This window comes from Oryzias latipes, chromosome 6 (assembly GCF_053564925.1).
Source record: "Oryzias latipes strain Hd-rR chromosome 6, Olatipes_Hd-rR_3.1".
NCBI lineage: Eukaryota > Metazoa > Chordata > Actinopteri > Beloniformes > Adrianichthyidae > Oryzias > Oryzias latipes.
This window is the reverse complement of record NC_136242.1, coordinates 14,407,233-14,431,407: the sequence shown is the minus strand read 5'-3', so window position 1 is coordinate 14,431,407 and position 24,175 is coordinate 14,407,233. Positions and strand designations below refer to the sequence as shown.

Genomic DNA, 24,175 nt, shown 5'->3' with positions numbered 1-24,175 from the left:
GGACATTTGTAAAGGAAATAAAGCGTAAAATTGCATTTATGAGTATTTTTATTCAAATCATCCTGAATCAGGAGCAGACAAAAAAATGCTGCTGGAAATAGCTTGTAAGTGTGACATAGAAGCTACTACGGCAAGCCACAAGCTCCCTGCTCCACTCCATTCTGATGCATCCACTTACAGACAAATAGATCCATGTGGGTCTTTGTTTTCCTGGTCTGAGCTGGAATCTGGATCAAAACTGTACAGCTGGATAGCTCCAATTTTGCTGGCCATTTTTGATGCACCACTAATGTTAGACTGGGGTAAGCTAGCGGGAGAGAGTGTAAACAAATGGATGATGGGAAGTGTGAGCAGGCGTACATCGCACCAACAGTCCTGCACACAACTCAGAGGTGCATCTCAGAGCTGCCACTCTGCAGAAACTATGTCCTAGAAAACGACAGGATCTTTTGATTTTGGCTAAAAAAAGCATAATCATAATTTAAAAATAAAAACACTGTGAATGCTTTTACAATAAATAAAAAGATGAATGCAGTCACTTCAACTTTATCAACTCCGAACTGATTTCAGATGTCAGCAACCCAGTTGCACTCAAGCCCATGCATCACTCACAAACCCCTAAAAACACTATGAAGGCTTTCCATTCTCGCATGAAAGCCTATACTAAGGCATAAGGACACAAACCCACCAGAAATGAGATGCTATCACATTTCATAATCACTGCCCAAAACCAGAGGGGAACCTAACCCTCCTCCCCATCTCAAGAATGAAAGAACCCAGAAGATGATTCAGCCGTCAGCAAAAAAAACACAAAAAAAACGGCTGGAGGTGGGATGCTTGGCTGACCACACTGCTCTTCTTTCCTTTTTTAGTCAATTTACTTACTTTTTAATCTGCTTACAGTGATCAAAAAAATAGAATAGAAATTCATATTTTGCTATAAGGATTATTTTTTATATAAAATTACTTAGTGATTGTTGTTCATAATTTCCTACAAAACCAACGAAACAGTTTTTGTGTTTCGTGTTACTTATATATGGTTCTCTAAAAGATAAACTCTTCCTACTTGTTAATGCATTTAACTTTTTCTTTTTTTTTACTTTCACTCTGTGCCCTGATTTCCATTCTCCATTCATGCAGCCTGTCAGAGCAATAATAATGATGACTTTTGTGTAATGTTAGCTTTTTCTTGGCTCACCAGAAAGACCAGTGTGTACGCCCTCTGCTGCTTTCGCTGCATTGTCCATTGTGTTAGAAGAGAAATGATTCTGTGTGTCAGCACTTCATACGTGTGTGTGTGTGTGTGTTTGCAATTAGGTGGTCTGTTTGAGCTGTACGTGATGTGTGTCTGCGATGTCCTAAACTGACCGGGTCCGTGCTTTTTTTATGTTATACAATAAGCCTCAAAAGAGGACTTTTGCTTTTTCTAAAAGATGAAGAAAAATGTTCAAAGTTTTGCATTTTGTTGACCTACTGGTTTTAACATAACTTGAACTTCAGTAATCTAAAGTAAAACGAGAGTTTAAGGTTTTAGTGGAACTGATATTGACTATTTCCAACACTTTTAATGTGAAACCAAAAAGATTAGCATCAGAAACAGGATGTCAACAGTTTGTATTCTTTCAAGGTCAAATTACAGGCACAGAAGATAAAATGTGATTAAAAATGTTTGAAATAAAACTTATGTCCTACACATCGCAATAACTCCACAAATTAGAAAGTCCCTCCTTCCAAAGGAAATTTATTTTTTTCTGTCTTCCAAGAGAAATAGTCTTCCCCACGAAGGTTTTGACAGAAAAATAATTTTATTTTAAGAAAACATGTCTTAGTGACTAGAATCTTTTCTTAAAATTTGATTATTTCTTTTTACCCAATTGGTATATATTTTTTGGCTTATGAAAAAGAAAATCGGCCAATGGAGTAAAATATCCTTTCTAAGGGCCTGTTTTTGCAGCACAAAAGAAGGAGTGAAACAGTCAGAATTTAGAGATGTTTAGGCTACACTGAGATCAGAAAGGAAAAATAAATACACACTGCACTTTTTTTTTTGCTGCTTTCACATTTGATTATGATTTCACTCTTGATTACATTTGTGAGGTCCATTATGACAATAAAGAAAAACACTCAATAGAAGCTTTTGAAACATATTGAGAGCTTTTCAAGAAGAAAATGAGAAAGGTGGATTCCTCATCACTGAATTGGCTTGGAATTCTGGGTAAATTCAAACACGTTTGGCCATTTTTAAATTTGAATTCTTTGTTGTGTAAACTTTGCCGAACCTTTTTTGGAAAATTCAGCTCAGTTTGTTTATGCTCTGGATGTCTTGAATGGAAGAGAAAGAAAAACGCAAACAAAGATGTTATAAACTAAAAGTGATTTTATAAAACATCATAAAAAGAAAACGTTTTAGAAAGGCTGTGTGTATTTACATTTTCTATAAATTAGTTAGGATTTATGATTATTTTAAATTCTTTGGATATTTTTTTAAAGATAAAAGAGTGAGTTTGGTAAAAACTGCTTATCTCTACTGTCACTTTTTTACAGTATATCCCAAGTTATATTTTATTGAAAATACATTCTTTCTGATTTTGAAATGCAATTTTTACCTCCAAACTGGCTTAACTTTTAAGCATATGTGTCTGCTGCTGCAGAAAAATGTAGAGATTGTCTAAAGGTGGATGTTACAGGGTTAAAGCACGACTGCAGAAAAAACTCCAGTGTGCAGGAGTAAAGAGCTGTGCAATTGTTTCCCTCCAGTCTTATCTTTCCTTATGTTCTTGCCTCTTTGTCTCATGCAACTGAAAGCATTTCAATTACAGGAATCTTTTTTGTTAGATAATGCGGCCTGCACGGACACTAGTGCCAAGGCATTCCTGAGACTGGTAGACTTTCCTTCCCGGTTCCTCTGCCTTCCTCTGATTTTCTAGTTTTTCCTTCTTTACCATTCCTGAGTTCCTCCTCAGAAAAGCATCAGAAACCTCGGATTAAAATGTGTTTTCTTCCCCTGCATGTGGAAAAGGTGGTTATGCACTATTCATATCGGCCTTGTTTGTCTCCACGGAGTGAGCCGCACTACTTCACAACACCTAATTACCCCTGTCAGCGTTGCCACACTCCCTTATTCTACGCCGTCCAGAAACTCTTATCCCTCTTGCGTGTCATGTATCCATTTGTCGGTAATCATGCAGCGGTAAAATGTGGCAAATCTCAAAGAATGCAGCGATAACAGCCCGGAGCCTTTCTTCAGGCTTTCCCAGCTTCCAACAGATGGCAGTGTGGATCAGAACAGGCCTTCTCCTCCTGCCTGTGCATGGCTGAAAGGGCCATGGCTTGGCCGTAAAGGCCACTTTGATCCTCAAACTGTAACCGTTTTTATGTCTACTTCGTCATTTCTGCACCTGCAAACATTGGAGCTGTGCTTGTTAATAAGTTAGCTTCTGTTCAGCCCTAAAGATTGCAGTGATGTGCATTCAAACTGGGACATTTCCCAAACATTTCTACTGTTCCTCCTATTTCTCTCGCCATTCTGCCAAAATGTCGCCTGCAGCGACGCTGAAGTTGTTTGCCTCGGCGTTATCACATCTTATCACAAAGTAGGTTTGTGTTCACAAACTTAATCGCACTGGGTGAGCCGTGCGCAATTCTGCACCACACAATTCACCAGACTGGGACATGGTGCATGGGACAGCCTGGAGACTCAAGGACTTTGAATGCAGCATGGGGTTTATTGTTTCGTCCTTGTTTGTTTGTTTGCTAAGCGACAAATAGGTACGTTTCTAGATGCATGTTTTCGTGTGCGTCTGTTGTGTAGCACAAAACTGTCCCAGGAGAGGTCAGGAAAGCAGTCCAGGAAGGGTGTTCCTGTGTGAACAGGAGGTTTGTGTTGTCCCCATCGTTGTGCTCATGCTCTCTGTCTCCAGATGTCAGCACTGGAACTGTGACAGCACATCAACTACTGAATAAAGATTAAACACACCCTGAGATAACATGCACTTTGTGTCACTCTTTGGAAATAAATGTGTGTTTGTTTGTTTCTTTTACTGTCCCAACAGCTTTTATTCCTAATTTATTGGATATTTCTATTTGGCATATATGAAAATAGGCAAGGAGATAGATTACCATTGTTGCTGTCAACATTATTTTTAACCCAAACCTTCTATGAAAAAGTCAGATTGGGCAGCAGTGGCTCAGGAGGTTGAGCAGGTCGGCCAATGATCAAAGGGTCGGTGGTTTGATCCCCGCTCCCCCCAGTCAACTGTCGTGTCCTTGGGCAAGACACTTCACCCTCCTTGCCTCCAGTGCAGCTCCACCGGTGTGTGAATGTGCATGAATGTTCTGGTGATGGTCAGAGGGGCAGTAAGCGCAAATTGGTAGCCACGCCTCCACCATCACCAAGTATACATGAAGAGTGAAGAATAATGGACACATTGTAAATGCATTGAGCGTCTGGAGAAGCACAGATAAATTTAATCCATTATTTTTTTATTTTTTTCATGTCAATTATTTCTAAATCTGTGCAGCTGTTGGTGTTTTTACAGCTAACCATACTCAGTGGGATTGTTTTTCATTTTCATTTTGGTGCATCAGTACAATTTTTTAACCTGGGAGCGTTTTGAAACCAGCCTTCTGTGGTCATGTGAGGAACTGCAACATTAGAAGCTTTAGCTTTGTTTTAAATTTGATATCATGCTGTGGGGGCTTGCAACTTTGTAGCCACAAGAGGGCCCAACTCTGGGTCTCCCTGTGCCAGTCTCCAGCCCGGTTAAAATAGAGGGTTGGGTCAGGAAGGGCATCCGGCATAAAACATCTCTGCCAAACCACCTGTTTGAATCAGTGGAAGCTGATTCCCCTAAAGGGATATGCCGAAAGGTGAACAACAACTATGTGGGGGCTTTCAGGTGACTCACAGTGAGGATCAAACTGTCCTACAGTGGAGTGGATGTAAACAACATTGGTCGGTAATCTGTTTATGTTTAAAGTTTTTAATCCCCTGTGACACGATTCCATTTTTTTTGTTTTTTTTGTTTCATCCCTTTCAGGGTCACGTGGTTGCTGGAGCCTATCACAGCTGTACAGGTTGATATTCTGCTGTAGGGTTTAAGAAAAAAGATTCTTGTCGGGTATGCAATGTTTTTATGTTTCTATAGTTTGTGATCTTACAAAGAAACTTTTTTTTTAAACCAATTCATAAGTTAGGCAAGTCCAGACCAGTCGTAAGCAACACAAAAAAACAAAAAAACATAAAGGATCCCTGTGCAGTTGTAGCTTCAGATCTCTAATCTTCAAAACTCCAATTTGTTTTTCCATTATTCAGTGACGGGACAATGAAAGCAAGGAGATCTGTCAACTCTGGAGAGAGAGAAAAAAGGAAAACAACAGATTGTTTGCTTGTTATACAAAAATACTACAGACATCTTCATTAGTCTTATGCCTCTGAAGACGCTTCTTGAAAGCACATTTAGCCCATGGTGTTCAAACTGGACAAGCAGGGAGGGGCTTCTTCTTATTGTTATTTTACTGTTTACTTGCGCATGTCCGTCACCTACAGTTGGAAGAGGTTTGGTGCAAAATGTCAAAGCAGCACAAATCTCGTGAATCTTGCTCCAGGCCTTTTCTGTCACAGCTCTATTCTGATATATGAAAGACATGGTCTCATATTATTCCATCCAGACATAAATAAATAAACTGCAATTTGTCATTTCTCCTCCATGATCAATTTTCAAACGGTTGGTATTAAAAGGGAGGCCATCCATATGTCGCTGCCAAATCCAGGTCCCTGATTGGTCAAATCAGGTTTACCTTGCAAAGCACAGATAATGGCAGCATATTTTATAGGTAGAGCCCAAAAATGGTCATAGACACTTGCATAGCTTTGTGCAAAAGTGAGAATTTCTGAATGCAGAAACGACTTTTTCATTGGAAGTAGTCGCTTAAACGCTGAGGGCTGTGCGATTATAGCTTTAGAGTTGCCAGTCCAACAGGGGAAACCCCTTGTCGGGTGACCGGCCAATGTCTTGTCTGTGGTCAGAGGACAGCTGGACCGCTCACTTGTTCCTAGATCACGTGTCCACATATCCCTTTCCTTTGCCATTTAAAGGCACACAAAACAGTTTCAAAGCATGAACTGCTTTGTGACCCCAACATTTTGAACTCATTGCTCTTTTTTTCTGCTTTTACTTTATCAAACATGTGATCTTTAAACTCACAAACTACCCATGACTCACCGGTGCACGCACACTCTCACTGTTCCTGCACCACAGCATCAGAGAACAGTGCATGCATACCCAGTATTTATCCTTACCGGTGATAAATGACTGCTGTGTGTTTGCAGCTCCCCTCTGTAATTATTTTCCGCCGTCTCCTCTGCGGTGTCCTGCGCCTCTCCTTTCAGACGCACAGCAGGAGGAACTGCTCATCCATTTTAAGTGAGAATGTTACGCCTTTGGATTACAATTCAATATGTAAATGACACTCAGCGCTTTATCTCCTCCCAGCTAGTGCTCAGCCTGCTTTGTGGTTCTGTCTTTGTGCATCAAACTTCCGCAGACAATTTATGTCCTTTATGTCTCATTAGACTGATAACTTCATAGATTAAGCCCCACGATTTCATGAAATTCATTGCGAAGCACATTGTTGCTGATAAATCACTTATCTGGAGCTTTGAACTTGAGAGATTCAAAGGCCATCGACTCCAAACTAGTCTGGACCTTGTCAGACTTTTTGGCCATGTCAACGGAATTCTTTTCTCCAACCTGATATTTGAAATTTACACGTCTTTGTTGCGGCTCGTATTTCAACGGCCGCTAAATGGCCCACCGTGCCATAAAAATGTCCAGACCGTCAGGAGCACACTGTAAAAAAAACAAAAAGGAGAAGAAGAAAAAAGCAGCTGTGTCCTTAGAAGAAAAAAAATGCCATTGATGTTAACGAACTGACTGTCAGTAGTGCTGCAGTTTGGCTGGAGTTTCTATCAGCGTTTAGTAGACAAGGAGAGTCTAAATGTGTCTGTTCTGCCATATGGGAGAGATGTAAGGCTCTCTGAAGTACGTTCCTGCCCAGGCTTTGATTTAAGCGCCACCGTTATCATATTCCCGTCATTTTGCAAGCAATTTTACAGCTTTGTGCACGTATGTCTGTGAGAAGCTTGGAAGGCCTTAGCAGATGAGTGCAAAAGGAAAATGGCCTTTTGCCCAATAGAGCAGGAAAAAGAAAAAAGAAAATGTTGTTCAAAGTTTTTGAAGAAGTTAAGAAAATCAACAGTTACTTCCAGCAGCACTTAGAAGAAAAAAACTTTTAAATTTTTATTAAAAAATGTCTCACCTTTTTCATTTAAATTGTTTCAAATTACAATAAAAGTTCCTTGCAGTTCTGTTGTGGATTTTCTTTAATCGTGAAAAAAGCTACAGTAATCTCTGAGTGCTTTGTGGTTTTTTTTGCAGATTTTGTGTTTTGTTTAGGCCACCATGAGGGCCTTGGCAAACCCTTCTTTTTAGCTTTAATGTCGACATTGTTTACTTTGAGGTGTTTAGGATCATTATGCGGCAGTAAACAGCGTCCTCTGTCAGTACTTTTTACTTCATAGTTACACGTTTTCCTTTTAAAATTGAAGCATATTTGTCTCCAATCGCAATCATTAAGTCTGTGTTTGTGGGGCTTGTTTTAGAAATAAAACCAAATCATAACTGTGCTCAAAGTTTTCAATTGATGTTTGATGTGTTTTTTAAGAATATTTTGGCACAAATTGTTGGGAGGACATAAAGTTCGTGGCAAACCCATATGAAGGAAAACTTAAATTAGGTGGATGGAAACCTTTGAAGTTTCAAAGTGCAGAAAATATCGTTTCAGAAACATCCACTGAAATGTAGCAAATGCAAAAGGAACTAAGGCACTTTGGGAGGAACAAAAACGGCAGGATGTAGAAGATCTGACATAAAACCATATAAATGTGCTGAGGGGAAAAAGAAACATGAAAAAAGAAGCGGTCAAACCTAGTTTGATTCTTAACTCAAAATAAGAACTGAAGCAAAACAGAAATGATATTTCTCAAAAAACTTGATCTAAAAGAAGCTCAGAAATCCTGATATTTCATGTACTAATTAAAAAACACTCCAATCATCTTTTGATCGGTTTTCGAAGCGTTCCCTTTGATTATGTCTTTTTCAGCCAACATCAAAAATCTGTGTAGTTTTCTAGGACATAGTTTCTGCAAAGTGTCAGTAGTTTGTTAGAAATTCCCCTCTGAAACAGTTGGAGAGGAGCAAACCCTCTTCCCCTTCTCCTCATTGCTGAGAGTTCTCTGTTTACACCAGGGGTGTCAGAATCCAGGCCTCGAGAGCCGGTGTCCTGCACGTTTTCCAACAAATTGCCATTGGAGGTCCTTATTGGCTCAACACACCTGATCCAGGTAATCAGCGGCAGACAATGTAGGATTTCTGGGAAACCAGGAAGAGGCCGGCCCTCGAGGCCTGGATTTTGACAGCCCTGGTTTACTCTCTCTCCCGCTAGCTTACTGCTCCCAACCTAACATTAGCGGTGCAAACAAAAAATGGCGTGCAACTTTAGAGCTATCCAGCCGTGCAGTTTGGAGCCAGATTCCAACTCAAACGAGGGAAATCGAAGTCGTATGGATCTAATCGGAGCAGGGATTCTGCTGCCCACCCAACGTACTTTCTACGTCACAAATGTGCTCTTTAAAACTGCATTTTTTTCATTTGCTCCTGATTCACGATTTGAATAGAGAAATACTAAGAAATACAATTTTATACTTGATTTTCTTCATGTCCTCCGTCATTACAAAAATGCCACAAGTACACGTTAAAACTAAAAATTGGGCGGCAGTTGTTCAGGCGGTTAAAAGAGGTCATCCAATGCTTGAAGGGTTGGCGGTTCCATCCCCGCTCCCCCCAGGCAACTGTCGTTGTGTCTTTGGGCAAGACACTTCACCATCCCTGCCTCCAGGGTGGCTCCACTGGTGTGTGAATGTGTGTGAATGGATGGGGGGGCACTGTTGGCAGCCACGCCTCTGTCAGTCTGCCCCGGGGCAGCTGTGGCTACAACGGTAGCTTACCATCACCAAGTATGAATGGGGAGTGAATGAATAATGGACACATTTTAAGCACAGATAAATTCAATCGATTATTATTATAAAAACACCATTTTCATCGGAGTGGGTCTTTAAGATGTGTATTTGACATTTTCTATTGGCTGAGTTTTGCTGCAAATTTGCAAAAAATATGAAGTCTTCCTGTTTTTCCCTTTGACTCAGCACCCTGTCAACAGCATGCAGCAAAGCAGAGGTGCCTAAAAATGTGAATTTTGTTGTTTTTCAGAACGTGCTGCTTTTGCTGCCATCAGACAGTTGTTCAACCTGTCAAAAAAATTTGAGCAAGCTGGATCATTTTGACCTTTTGTTTTTCCACCTCTCAACCTACATTTTCTAGGAGCCGTGCATTGTACTTTGCTACATTTATCCACTCACTGTACTTTTGTGCCACCAGTCAGTCTGAGATATGTTTACTCGTGTCGCCTCGGTGGTACCATTTATCTGATCGCATCAAACGCAGACTGGCTGCGCCCTGTCAGATTTCTGTCGGGTGACACACCTGTGTTTATAGTTCCAAAAGCATGTAAACAGTGTGTGCGTGTGTGTGTGGATGCGCGTTAACCCACTCATAGATCATATAGCTCTGCAGCTTTTGTAATGAGTGGCTTCACCTGGTCGACGCCAGCTGCAGACATGTCATTATATCTGTCTCTACTCTGTCATTGTGATGGCAACTGCATTGAAGAGGCAGATGGGTATAAACCAACACGCAGAACTCGCTGCCGCCCTTTTGTTTATGGCATAATGCCGGTCTGTGCGTTTAATCCGCCGGCTTTGGGCTAAAGCTAACCTGTCTGTGTTTTGTCTCTGTGCTTGGTTCAGATCCACCAGATGGACCTGAAAATGGACTCGGTCCTGCGAATCCTGAAGGAGCAGTTTCCACCCAAACAGGAGTTGACATCCAAGCCCTCCATCCGCAGGGTGACCATCCAGAAGCGCAGCGGCGCCAGCATCGACGAGGTTCCCTGATGTCACCATCAGGAACTCACTCCAAACTAGCGGGGAGTGTCAGTCTTCCAGATCGTCCTCCTTTTTCTTTTTTCTTTTTCCTTTTTTTTCCCCAAAATCAAACATGTACCACTGACTTTTGCCCTCAAGAAACAACAACTAACCGTCACTGTGGGGCATGAGGGCAAAACACCACAGTGACTGAGGCTCAGAGGGGAGAAAACCTCTTCCTCTTAATGACTGACGGTCTATCTTTGGTCTGATAATTTCTCTGTGAAGTTAACTTAGACTTCTAAGCAGCATTCACTTATTTTAAATATTCTTTCACCAATGAAGTCAAAGCACTTAGTGCAATCATAGCACTCCACTTTTTGCAAAACCCTGAGAAACATTCAAAGTCCAGCCTGGGCAGAAATATGCATCAAAGCCCTCTGATTATTTTGGCGATGTGAGCACCAACGCAACAGGATTATTTCCACAGGAACCAGCAGAATCTGAGGTCGGCTGTTTATTGGTAGTTATCAAATAACCCAAGCTGAGTGTGTAAAAAGGCCAGAAAAGTTCTTATAGAACCTTAAACTTTGCATTCAGAGGGGGTTTGAAGGGTCAAAGAATAGCCTTTTCTATGAGGTTGGTACGGTGGCCCTGAAGTCCAAATCACATAGACAAATCAGTCAATACAAAACATATTAAAGATCACAACGGCAATTAAAAAAGAAAAATAGATCATTAAAAATTACACTATGATTTTACGTTGAGGGATTTTCGAATCTGATTTGCACTTCCGGGCCACCATAGGAGGCCTCAAACACCTCCACCACTGTGGACTCTCATCAAACTTCCTAATATGTGTGAAAATAAAAATAAAAACAACATACCCCATTAGATTTTTCTTACCTCTGAGCAAATGTAACAGGCAACGAATAAAGAAACACTACAAGTGTTTGATTCCGTTTGAGTTTTGCACCGCTTTTATTTTGAAAGGCAACTCGAGGAGAAGGAATCGGAAGCTCAATTTGCGATGAAGCTGTTTCCTGATAGGCCTTTGATAATTGTAGCATGCACTTTCCAATGATGATAGATGCACAGACAAAAGCAGGGTGAACAAGGGAACAAGCAGAAGGAAAATGAGATTGTTTTTTCTCTCTTTCTGCACTGGAGTGAATTTTTCATAGTTGCAGTGGTTGTAATTAGTTATTTTATTTTCTGTTCAATGAAGTAGCTTCAAAACACGTGTGGCAGATCTTGATACACGCATGCCTGTACAGTTTTCTAAAACTTGTAAATAAAAGCATAACTGCCTTATTGCACTGCGTTTATAATAAAAGAACAACCTGCTGTTTTTTTGTTTTTTTTTTTTGAAGGGAGGGGTCCTGATGTAAAAAAAAGGATGGAAATGATTGTGGACAGATATTCACACGCATTCCCTCTGCACTGTAGCTCTGTTGTAAATAATAAAACTGGTTTTCATTAATTCGCTCTGGCCTGCTCATTCTGGGAAATCGGATTCCCTGCTCATCTGCTCCGGCCTGCTGTGGTTGGACGGTGAAATCTTGGGTTTTTTTGGGGGGGAGGGGGTTAAATATCCTGCTAAGCTGGGTCAAGGTAAGTCATGTGCTAATAAAATCTCAGCTCAATCTATATTTCACCAGGAGAGAGGAAGAGAAAGAAACAATAACACCTTCACATTACCTCCTTTGAACTCTGGAGTATTTCTCAACCCATTGAGCGAGGCGTCTTGTATTACCGCTCAATAATGTTTACCTTTAAAGGCTAAAAAACGCCTGGGGATGTCCCGAAATCAGCAACGCTCAGGATCGAGAAAGAAATGGGATGGAGAGGAAGATACACGAGGAGGAAGCAGGAGAGGGGAACTACCTTCAATCATCCACATGGAGTTTGGGATGTTGTCTTCTGGTGCCTTCTGTCACTTCAAGGAGATTTTTGGCAGAAAGACAGAAGGAGAGCCCCCTGTGTGCATATGCTGCCTCCCAGTTCTCCTCTTTCATCTCAGGACCAGACAGAGAAACAAGAGAGCACGACTCCCACTTCAAAAGAAAGTTTGATCTCAGAACTACACAGGAGCGCAACCAAAAAGCAGTTATGGGGAAGTGTTTCAAGAGAGAATATAAGGGGAACATTGTCACAGATCCTGGTGGGTGAAAACTTAAATTCGGTGCAGAGGAGGAACTGAAGCAAGCGTATTCTGCTTTGTGGTTCTGCCCGCTAATCCGCACCGAGATTTTACTCAGCTTTATCAAATCCAATTTTTAAAGTCAGACGGTACATTTTAGCCAGGAAAGAAATGGCGATCGGTGGTCATTTAGGTTGTCTCATCATATCAGAAAGATAAAAGCTTTTTCCATTCACCTCCTTTGATAAAAGCAGGATGAAAGAGCATCTAATCAGTTTGTCTTTGAGCATAATTCGAAACATAAGGACAAAAAATGTGTCTAGAGCTAAAGCATTCTAAAATGTACCAGGGTCAGTGAAAACACATCCATATGAGTGTTTTTTCAAATAATTTAGGGATTTTGTACATTTCACGAGTGCCTTTTCAACTTTTTCTGAATTATCATAAAATATGTAAATGTTTCCTTTAATATTACTGATAATAAATGAGAAGAAACATCATTTTCATAGGCTTAATATTTATTACCCCAAAAATTAAGACAATAACAAAGATAGCCCAAAACAACAAAAATTGACCATGTCAATGTTAGGTATTTTCACCGTTTACTGCATTTATTATCCCTTGTGCTATCCTAGGCACTTTAACGTTGGGAGTTTTGGGAGTAGACAAAACTCTAAACCTTTTTTCTTCAATGATTTGTGATCTTCACTGGTGTCCATGGATTACATGAAATCTTTCCACCTTTGTCCATCTTTGTCATGGTAGGGAGAACACGTCAATGTAAGGGGGGGGTCATCTAAGATAGCACAAGGGTTACATGACGGCGACGTCTCCACTAGCTTCATGATGATGTTCTGAAGTGTTCCACTCTTCCACAGAAGCAGTTCTGCCAGGTCACTTGGGTTTGGGGTACGATCATCCGGTCTCTGCTTCAGCTGGTCCCAGACGTTCCCTATAGGGTTCAGGTCAGGGGTCATTATTGGCCAAGCCATTTGAGGCACTCCCACTTCCTGAAGTCAAGCTGTGAGAACTTTGGCACCATGTGGTGGAGCGGGGGACCTTTCTGTGTGGAGTTTGCCTGTTCTCCCCATGCATGCGTGGGTTTTCTCCGGGGACTCCGGCTTCCTCCCACCATACAAAAACATGCCTCATAGGTTAATTGGTCAACCTAAATTGCCCCTAAGTGTGAATGTGAGAGTGCATGGGTGTGTGCTTGTGGCCCTGCGACAGACTGGCGAACTGTCCAGGGTGTCCCTTGCCTTCGCCCATAAGTGGCCGGGACAGGCTCCGGCAGCCCCGTGACCCCGAAAGGAAAAAACGGATTAGAAGATAAATTAATGAATGAATGTGGTGGAGCATTATCATCCAGGAATAGAAAGCTGGTTGTGTGCTGATAGGTTCTATGAAGTCTCTGAAGTAAGAATGTTCAGTGACAGTTCATTCACAACAACCAAATGGTTTTGCTCTGACTGGTGATGCCTGCTCAGAATGTTGCACCTCCTTCACCAAATGAACCCTTGGGATCATGTTGACCTCTGTGTATCGCACACCTCAGTTTCTCCAGCAAGCAACCCTACTCATCAGTGAACAGGATGGTGGACCATTGCTGTATTGTCCAGGTGACGCAGTCCTGTACCCACTGCAAACGTCAGGGTCAGTAGAGTCACCGGCAACGGTCCTCTGACCTTTAAAGTCAGGAAATCCTAGGACCCTCACATCTGGAAAAAAAGCTTGCAACTGTGTGACATCTGCTAAACCCTGTCTGAGTGTAGAGGTCCTTAGATACTGATCATGGTTACGGTCTGTCACTCTGGGGCTCCACTGCTTGTTCTGTCCTAAACTAGTATTGTCATTCATTCATCTTCTAAACCTATGTTATCCCTTTTGTGGTCACTACCTTCCAATCTGTCGTGGGGCCACTCACCTAGGGACAATTTAGAGTCACCAATTCACCTATGAAGCATGTTTTTGGGAGGAAGACAGAGTCTCTGGAGAGAATCCACGCATGCACAGGGAGAACCCCCATTGATGTTCTGTTTCAGGTCCCCCAGCCGGCACTTAAACTTGAGGCCTTCTTGCTGTGAGGCAACTACTGCGCCACTGTGCAGGCTCAGGCTCTAAAGCTTTTGTGTAAGTAATAGAAGCTTTCCTTATGCATATGAGAGGTGATTTGTGTGGTGATTTACAAAACTTCCTCAGTCATTAATGTTCAGTCAGAGCTCCGTTGATCCTTTCTTCCTCTCAAAGATGAAAAGATGAGTGTTCTATCCTTTCTTGGGTCAAAGGAGTTCTGCAGGGTCATTCAAGCTGCAACAAGTTGCTGCACAGTTCTCACTGTTGTGGTGAGGTGGCCAAAACAGCTTCATCAAATGCTGGTTTAAAAATTGTGAATCCATCCTACGACGGTGCATGAGTCAACAGGGGACATGGAGAGGTTGTTGTGTACAGTTTGTCTTTTCTAAGGGCCAATTTTACTAATGAAGATTCTGGCATTGTGTCTCTAAAGATTTAACCCTTGTGCTATCTTAGATGACCCCATCCTTACATTGACGTGTTCTCCCTACCATAACTAAGGTGGATAAAGGTGGAAAGATTTCATGTAATCCATGGACACCAGTGAAGATCACAAATCATTGAAGAAAAAAGGTTCAGAGCACTGTCTAGTGGGTCTAGATGACCCAACTCCCAATGGTAAAGTGCTTAGGATAGCACAAGGGTTACAATGGTGTATTTTTCTTTGACTACATGAATCACATCAAATCAGACTTAGTTTATACATTGTAAAAACATATTTCAACTTAAATAACAAAGACTTTTACACACTAAAATTGTAAAACACATACAATGCCCCCACCCAACCAACACACACAACATAATGATGCATAAAATGATTTATAAGTAGAAATCTGGCTTGATGTTGACATGGGATATATTTCAGGGACCTGTCCACACCAGTGACCCCCACACACACTCAGATCCCACTGCAAGGACCCTCTTTACTGAGGAGGTTTGATTTCCACGTGTGACTTAAAACAAAATGGAAAAGGAATAAAATACATGCAATAAAAACCAAATAAATACATAGATATACAAATATATGAATAAATAAACCTTAATGGATGGGTATAAATCAATAAAAGTGTATTGAAAAACGAAATAAATAAAAAGATCATTCCAAATAAGTAAAATAAAAGAGTGTAAATACATAAATACATAAAGACAAAATAATACATAATACATAAATACATAGTGATTCAAATAAAATAGTGTAAATCCATTTAAAAAAAGTTAATATCAAATGAAAAGATTCCTAAATTTCAGAGAAAAATCAGATTATGAAGCTTAAACCTTTATTAATCTGATTATTTAATCCAAAGTGACTGTATGAGGAACCAAAGGGGGAATAGGATTTCTGGCTAAAAGGATTTGGCCTACTTGTAATGAGGACGATCCACAGCTCCTTCCACACGTTCCTCCAAAATGGTGACACAACCATGTACAGTAAAGGGAAATAAAAAAAAAAACAAAAAAAAGCTTCCCAGCACAAGAACACAAAAAGTCACACCTTCTGGGTTTGCTTTTTAGGATTGAAAAAGTCAGTTTTGCTGGGCTCAGCTGAGAGGCTGTAGCCTGGGTGACAGCCGTCAGACTTCAAGACTCGTGGACCACCTGTCCGGGGGGGCCCTGGGCATGTAGAGGCCCAGCAGTGTTGTATGAAAGCAGATATGCGTCAACAGGTGCACATGCATGAGCATGGCTGTGTGTTTGTACTGTATCTTCCCAGATCGGGACAAACAGCTGATGCCTGCCCCTCTGTCAGGAGTTGTCCTTAAATAACTGAGGCCACCAGTTGCCCAGAAGACAGTTGTTGGAGCTCCACCTGTCTTTACCAAAAAAACACATTTAACATTTTCATTATTTTGGTGCTCAATTTGATGTGGACTACAATCCATTTTTAACCCAATGGGATTCAGCAGGAACACAGCAGACAGAAAAAGAAAAGCTTTACACATCCATTTATCCCTTGTGCTATCCTAGGCACTTTAACATTGGGAGTTGGGTCATCTAGACCCACTAGACAGTGCTCTGAACCTTTTTTCTTCAATGATTTGTGATCTTCACTGGTGTCCATGGATTACATGAAATCCTCTTCACCTTTATCCACCTTTGTCATGGTAGGGAGAACACGTCAAAGTAAGGGTGGGGTGATCTAAGATAGCACAAGGGTTACATATGGTTTTAGATTTATAATATTTTTGACTGTAACCCACAAGGGCTAACAGAGATTACATTTGACATTTGATTACCAAAAATGCAAGCATGCCTGGATTTAGCCGGCCCCACTATGGTAGAATAGCAAGGGGGGGGGCAAGCCTCGGTGTGCTAAGAGTTTATGCCTCTGATACCCAAAAATGCACAGAAAACCATGCTATCATCACATCAGTTCATCTATCCATACGCTGTCCTTTGATCTATTTGATATCTTATAACTTTCATGTTGAATGCTCCTCCTGACACTACCCTCCTCATTTACCAGGCTAGGGACAGGCACAAGGACACTGGCCCTGTCATATCTGTCTATTTGTCGGCCTGTCCATCCATCCTTACATTTTTTTGTCTTTCTTTTTTCCCACATTTTTTGTTGTTCAGGTGAGTTATTTTGTTGTTGTGAGCTTTTTTGTGTGTCCTTTGGTTGTTATTTTTGCTTCTTCAGTTATTGTGGATTTTTGCAGAACATCCCATTTGGGGGGGCAGTCTCTACATTTGGGGGGGTAATGCAAGTCTACTAAAAAATGGTTCATTAGAAGCCTGTTTCCCAGTTGGCTATTGGGTTGGTTTCAGTGATTGTCTTATGAGAAGTCAATTCAGGAAACTCAGCTCTTTACCAGTGAAAGTCTTGCGGCAGTCTTCTCTGCATCCCTTCATTCCCAAAAGCATTTTACTATGACAGATACTGTGTGACCTTTGACCCTCTTCTCTGTATAGTCTGGAGCAGAGTGACATCACCCCACTGGCTAATAAATCAACCAAAGGCCAAGAGGTGAGGCTGACCCCCGGTGACCTTCAACCTTTGGAGATTTCCCTCAGCCGCAGGCCTGTTGCTTAGCATGCACAGCACAGCTGAGCAGCCGACGCACCCGAAAGTGGCCGTCCAAATTCCTGGCCGAGCTACTCAGATTCACGTCCTCCGCAAAGAGCTGGCTGCACCGAACCCCAACCACAGCTGACAGTTTCTTGAGCCGGCGAGAGTTTTCACCGGGAATCTGTGCCGAATGCAGGGATGGAGGTGTGAACGAGGTGTGGGGAGGGGGGTGTGGTGGTTGGCCATGAAGGTTGTAAAATTCTGGACTTTTCCAGCACACAGGGAGAAAAGTTCAGGCCAAAAAAGCTAGAAGTGGATCAGTGGTGAGGTGAGGTTTAGCCAGCCAAGGCAGAATGTCAGGCATGGTGGATGCAAGCTTTTGAATAGTTCTTTGAAATGCTTTTTTGATCAGTAAAGAGAAGTGAAACTATATGGTTTACTTAAAAAAGCAGAGCCTAAGTTCTCAGAACGTTGGTGACCTCAGTTTTCCATCGTCCCTTTGTTTCGCTTTAGTCACTTGGGTCATCTGTGAGGAAAGATCCTGATTTAGAAATTATCTTTCTGTTTCACGCATGTCTTGTCTTAAATTTGGACAACAGGGCATCTGAAAATCCCCCCAAAGAGAAACATCATATCCTCCAGTGAGCAAGAGCTAACAGCAGAGAGAAAAATTGAATTTGTGGATGCCAATGGACCAAATCCATGGCTGTCTGAATGGAGAGGTGGGTTTTATGTGATGGGGAGTCTGCTTTCCTCATCAAGGCCTGTGTTGGAGAACATGTTTGCTCCGATGGTGGGACTCTTTTTAGCACCAGAGCCGAGGAAAACGCGGCCTGGAGGCTCCTGATGGGGGTACCAGAAGCCTTTGGTTGATTTTTTTTGTTTATTTGTGTTGAAATAAGGTCTTTTGTTTTTATCTTGAGGTGAAATTAAGTTTCATTAAGTCATTGTTGTTCGGTAAATGTTTACCTCTGAGTCATGGTTACATTAGAAATGTTGTTTGCTGCGTCTGACCTGCATCCTGCCCTAAAAACACATCATATTTGCATGCAGTCATGTGAGAAAGCTTCTGCTCTACAAGTGACTCATCTTTCATATTAAGCTGCATAAACTCTAGTTGTGAAATGTGTATTCAGAATTTAATTATTGGAAACCAAACTTACCATTACAAAAAAGAAATATCTGCTAATTTGATACTTGTTCGCTTTTAAATTTTACTCTGCAGTTAGGAGCTCTGCCTGTCAAAAGGGTTGTGCAGTTTAGATGACCCCACCCTTACATTGACGTGTTCCCCCTTCCATGACAAAGGTGGATAAAGGTGGAAAGATTTCATGTAATCCATGGACACCAGTGAGGATCACAAATCATTGAAGCAAAAAAGGTTCAGAGCACTGTCTAGTGGGTCTAGATGACCCAACTCCCAACGTTAAAGTGCCTAGGATAGCACAAGGGTTATGGAACGTTTGGATCATGCTGAGAAAGGGGCCCCAGAAAAAAGTGTATCAAAGATGATAGAAATTGTAATCTGGGGTTAAGGAACATATTACAAAATTTAGAAACTTGAAAATAACATTTTAAAAACATCCCCAAATAGCTGAACAGCCTGTTTGTTTGTTTTGTACAGGACTGTAGGTTTTCTTTTGCCAACAGTAAATCATTTTAAATAATACTCCTAATAAAGTCAAACTGACCACAGGCGGGGTTCTTGCCAAGGAAGAACAAAAAAAGCGTCTTTTCACAGATGTTTCAGCTGGACGCTCCGCTCTGTTTCTCGGCCAAATGCATCTAAACGCATCCCTGAGCATTCCTGACAGGATTACTGGGCCAGGTACCATCAACTGTTCAGCCAGGGGGAGGGGGGTAAAGTCAGAGCAAAGCGTGCAGAATGGGCCGCTCACTTTGCACGCTGCGTGCTTCAGCAGATTTGGACTGATAGAAGATAAAGGCTCTTTGATAGGCTGCAGGTGGGCTGCTTTAATGAGCACCCCTACACACACACACACACACACTTGCATTTCTTTCACTCAAAACCATGATGCACATCTGCCCTCTCCATTGGACCTTCACACACATATTTCACACACCTTGCACAACACAAACCGTGAATCTGATGTGCTTTTGTTTGCGTGTCGATGCGGCCTCACTGATTCCAGCTGAACTTCCAAATCCGAGTCACAGAGACGCGGCAGCACAGACAGCGGGATGTCAGGTGTTTGTTTGTGGGCACTGCTGTTCACAGGCGTAGATGCCAGGGGACCGGCTCCATGACGTAGGTTGCGGCCTGGGCAGGAAACGCGAGGAGGAACTTGCGGCTTTATATAAAGTGTCGAGGCGGTTAACAGGAAAAGATAACCTGTTTCTGTTGATATAGCAAGGAAGTGTGAATATTTTGGCACTTGCAAGGTGTTGCAGAGAGGAACGGCCAACCGTTTCATCCACATCTTCGACTGGCTGGCTGACTGGAATTTCCTCGAGTTCTCTGTGGTTTTGTTGGTGAGGTGGGAGCTTCCATGGAGTGCTGCACGAATGCTTTTAGGAGAATTGCTACTGGGACAAAAAAATAAAACAAAACAAAAAAGGGTAAAGAAATGCATCACAATGAACCCAAAACGAGCGTGACCTCTGATTACTTAACCCCCTTGTCGTCTAAATTTATTTCCTGCTATGAAAATAAAAGAAATTCACTTAAATTTTTGCTTTCATGTAAAATTAAAATAGAGCCAAAGGTGTTTGATGCACCTTTGCATCAATAGGCTTCAATGGGTTTAGCATGTCAGGACATTTTCTGCAGAACATGAGATGAAATTAGAGAAGCAGCGTTACAAGAAATGGCAAATAAGGCATGATTTTGGTGCAGGACACAGAAAAAGTTAGAAATACATTAAAAGCATGCCGAGGTGTAGATTATGGAGAAATTTCTCGAACTTTAACAAACTTCACTATATGTAACTGTTGCAGCACCATCTTGAGACTATAAACTCAATTAATTTTGACTGAAAACTCACTGCTGCACTCAAAGAATAGGATTTAGTCCAGACTGATTGGTATTATTTTTTTTAACAGAAAATGTATTTTTTTCAGCATAACAGGTTGGTTTTGCACATCTGGATTTGCAATATTGTGTTTAGGTCGTCACACCGTGCAACACTTAGTCACCAAATTGTGTTTTTCTCCCCCCCAAAAAAAGAAATACCAAACTGGAAAAAAACCATAAAAGTTCTTAAAGACTCAGTCTAATCATCTTTTGATCTATTATAAAAGTGTGTCTAGAGGCCTTTTATTTACAAATATGACGTTTTTAGTCTAAAAGAAAGGATTACAAACTACAAAAACACTTTTGTAGTTTTTGTAACCCTTGTGCTATCCTAGGCACTTTAACATTGGGAGTTGGGTCATCTAGACCCACTAGACAGTGCTCTGAACCTTTTTTCTTCAATGATTTGTGATCTTCACTGGTGTCCATGGATTACATGAAATCTTTCCACCTTTATCGACCTTTGTCATGGTAGGGAGAACACGTCAATGTAAGGGTGGGGTCATAGGATAGCACAAGGGTTAAGGACAGATTTTGCAGAACGATAGGAGTTCATTGCAAATCTGCCTGTGAGATTTGGGCAGGACTGTTGGAACGGAGTAAGCCAGCTCCCCTTCCCATCATCCATCTGTTTATGTGCTCTCCTGATAACTTACAGCCCCTCACACCCCTAACCTAACATTACCGGTGCAACAAAAATGGTGAGGAATATTGGAAATTACCCAGCCGGACAGTTTTGTGCCAAATGGCAACTCAGACGAGGAAAATAAAGACATTTATGGATCTATTTGTCTGCAAGAATGTCCGCCATTGTGAGGAAAATGCTACAAGAACTTGTCAAAAACAAAGTCTTTACATCAAAGAGAAATAGAGAAACTGTAATATGCACTGAGTGCTGTGAATTGACTGAAACATTCACACCTCAGCATCCTCCGCTCAAACCATTCATGTGACAAGTTACATCCACAGAGCAGGCATCAGTCGTTTAGTTAGCAGCCCAGTCAGTCAGTCAGTCAGTCAGTCAGGCTGCTGTTTGGGTGGGGGCTCATAGACGCGCCTTTTGTCTGCAGAGGAGCTCCAGACACAACAGTGGCCGGCTTCGGCCCCTCACAATGCCCCTCCATACAAAGGCCCACACACCGGGACAATGGTCTGAGCTCAGGGTGGGGGGTGGAACGGCCCAGCTGAGGTTACCCACCTGCACGCATCAGGACAGGACAATTCTCCACCCACCCCACCCAAACACCCCCCCCCCCGTTCCTCAGTTATCCAGCTATAAAATGCTGCTGCAGGTGTCTTCCTGTTTTGGTGGCCCCCGAGGAAGCAGGGAAATTCTGAAGGCATTCATTTTACTGCCGTCGCTGTGCCTCGTCAGAGACGGGGAGAGGGGCAGGGACGTCAGGGCAGGTTTGCACGTGGAGGTGCAATCTGCGGATGGAGGAAAGGCATCAAGGTGTGAAGATTGATTTTTTTAAAAACACACGAATCTTCACCAAAAAAAAGGAGCAAAACATTAGTTTTTACTCCTGTAAATGCTCATTAACTTCGTTTTTTTATTATGCAGCAAGCTTTTAAAATGTACCTAAAACATCGGTTACATATTTCCTCATCTGTTTTATTATTTACCAAGCACAAATTATAATTTTTTTTCATCTTTTGAGTCAATAATTGTAAAACTAGGATGCCCCACAAATGCCTTATTGAAATATGTTATATGCTGCTTAAATATATTTTTGCCTGAACAATTGCGCATTTCACTTCAATAAATGTAAAAATAATTCAAAAAAGAATCTTTTAGTTTGTTAAAATGATTATGTTAACCTGGTACAGAGCAGATGTCTTACACACACCATGATTCCTAAGAACAAATGTTTAACCAATAAGGTAACTGAAGGAGTCTGCAGCAGTTACCCCATCAGTTTTGGCTGGTTCTGATTGGTTGGCCAAAATGTCAATGACTAAAAAGAAACTCACTTCCTACTTCCAGATCTTTTGCATTCTTAGCTCTGAATCTGTGAGAATTTTTCCAAAAGATTTAAGGAAAAATAAATGTGGTATCCGTGTACTTAAATGTAACAAATTTCCATAAATGTGAACAAAAAAAAAAGTCAGATTCAATTCTCTTTTAATTGATTGCAACACATTTTATAACCACACATTACAAAATGAACAAATATTTTATCAGGCTCAGTTTGCAACCTTTTTGACAAAAAAAAAAAAAAACTACCCAGAAATTTATAAAGTAAATGCCACTTTGGATAACCGTAACTTAAAAAAAGAATTACTCTACATTTAAAAAAAAAAAGTTTGACATAAATAAGTTAGTATAATTTCTCAGTGTCTTTTTTATTTTATTTTTTACAAAAATATGTACGCATGTACACTGTAAAGGTTTACACGATCACATGACTGCGTTTGTGAGACGCGCCGTTTTGTGTCTCCATCCAGGTGGAGCCTGCTGTCTTTGAAGATAAACCAGATGTTAGCGGGGAAACAAAGAAGCTTTTGGAAGCCGGAACCTCCATCTTTAGCAGGTTAACAAGGGTGGAAAACAAATAAAAGCATTCAAGGTTATCACAAAGTCATACGATGTGAAGTCAACTCTGAAAACCAAATAAAAGCGAGTGTGTATTTGGTACAGGAGAAACATTTAACTTAGGTTTGACAGCCTGGAAACATGTGCATGGTCTTTGTCCTTCAAAAAAAAAATGAGTGCCTCACAACTCTGGGGATCGAAACATTTACAAAATAAAAGCATCAGAACTCCAATTTTAAAATAAATATTAAAAAAAAAAAAAGGAAAATAAAAGGTACTTGCTGAAATTTTTAATTTCATCCTGTGCCATTTCCTGTGGATCTTTAAAAAAAAGAAAAAAGAAAAAGTGGCCTCAACACAAAAAAGGGAAGAAAAGAAAAACACGTTCATTAGGCAGATGAGCTACATTTGTACCATTCCTTGCTGTTGAGTTAGGAAGATGACGGCATAAAGGCACACTGTTGAGAAACTAAAACCATGATTTTCTTTCTTTTTTTTTAAATGTAGCATTTATGGACTGGGTCAACACCACAGTGCCTTTCAAAAATATTAATAATAATAATAAAATGCAAACAGAACAGCATTTTGGAAACATGTTTCAAACCGAACACTTCAAGTCAAATCAAAATTCACACCTCTTTTACACAAAGGATTAAAAAAAAAAAAAAATCAATGTTTTTATGTGCTACATAGAAAACATATATATTTATTTATTAAATTATTTACACACAGGTAGTTAAAAAAAGAAAAAAATCAAACCTAATTGCACGCTGCTACATGGACTGCTGTTAGAGGCAGTAACATTTCAATGAGTGCCACAAACTTTAGTGTTTCTCTTCAGTGCTTCAACAGCGTCCTCCCCCGTCCTCAGGAGAGCTGATATGTTTCTGATGCTGTGTAGATCCTCGTCCAAAAAAAGGAAAGAATAATTAAAAAAAAAAAAAAAAGATCAACGCAGTCTTAAAAACAAAAAAACAAAAAAAAACACATGCACGCATACGCAAACACACTCGTACAGAGAAAAAAAAACTGGGAGGGGCACATCTTGAGCTCTGTTGGAGATCAGAACAAAAGACAAAAACAAAGAGGTTGAAAGGTTAGTACTTTTTTTTCTTTTAGGAGATGCAACTACTACTGCTAAAGTATTGACAGTGTTCTGAGGTATGACTGAAAAAAAAGAAGAAACTAGTCATTTCCAAAAACAAAACAAAACTATCAACTCAAATAAAGCTCGGCTGCATACCATTTACAAAAACGTGCAATTTTTTCAGTTCTGTTAACTTTTATTTTTACTAAGAAGAGACGAAAATGAACATGGGATTTTTTTTTACTTAAAG

At 40.9% G+C, this 24,175-nt stretch overlaps 1 protein-coding gene across 5 annotated transcripts in view; it reads left to right on the top strand.

Moving 5' to 3' along the window:
- Positions 1–11,525, top strand: part of kcnq1.2 (potassium voltage-gated channel, KQT-like subfamily, member 1.2) — a 201,959-nt gene extending 190,434 nt beyond the window's left edge. For all 5 annotated transcript variants that reach the window (XM_011475895.4, XM_078949288.1, XM_078949286.1 and 2 more), the window contains one exon: positions 9,926–11,525. In XM_011475895.4, the coding sequence (XP_011474197.1) occupies positions 9,926–10,072 (147 nt within the window). In that variant the 3' untranslated portion in view covers positions 10,073–11,525. The remainder of the gene's footprint in view (positions 1–9,925) is intronic.
- Positions 11,526–24,175: the final 12,650 nt, after the last annotated feature.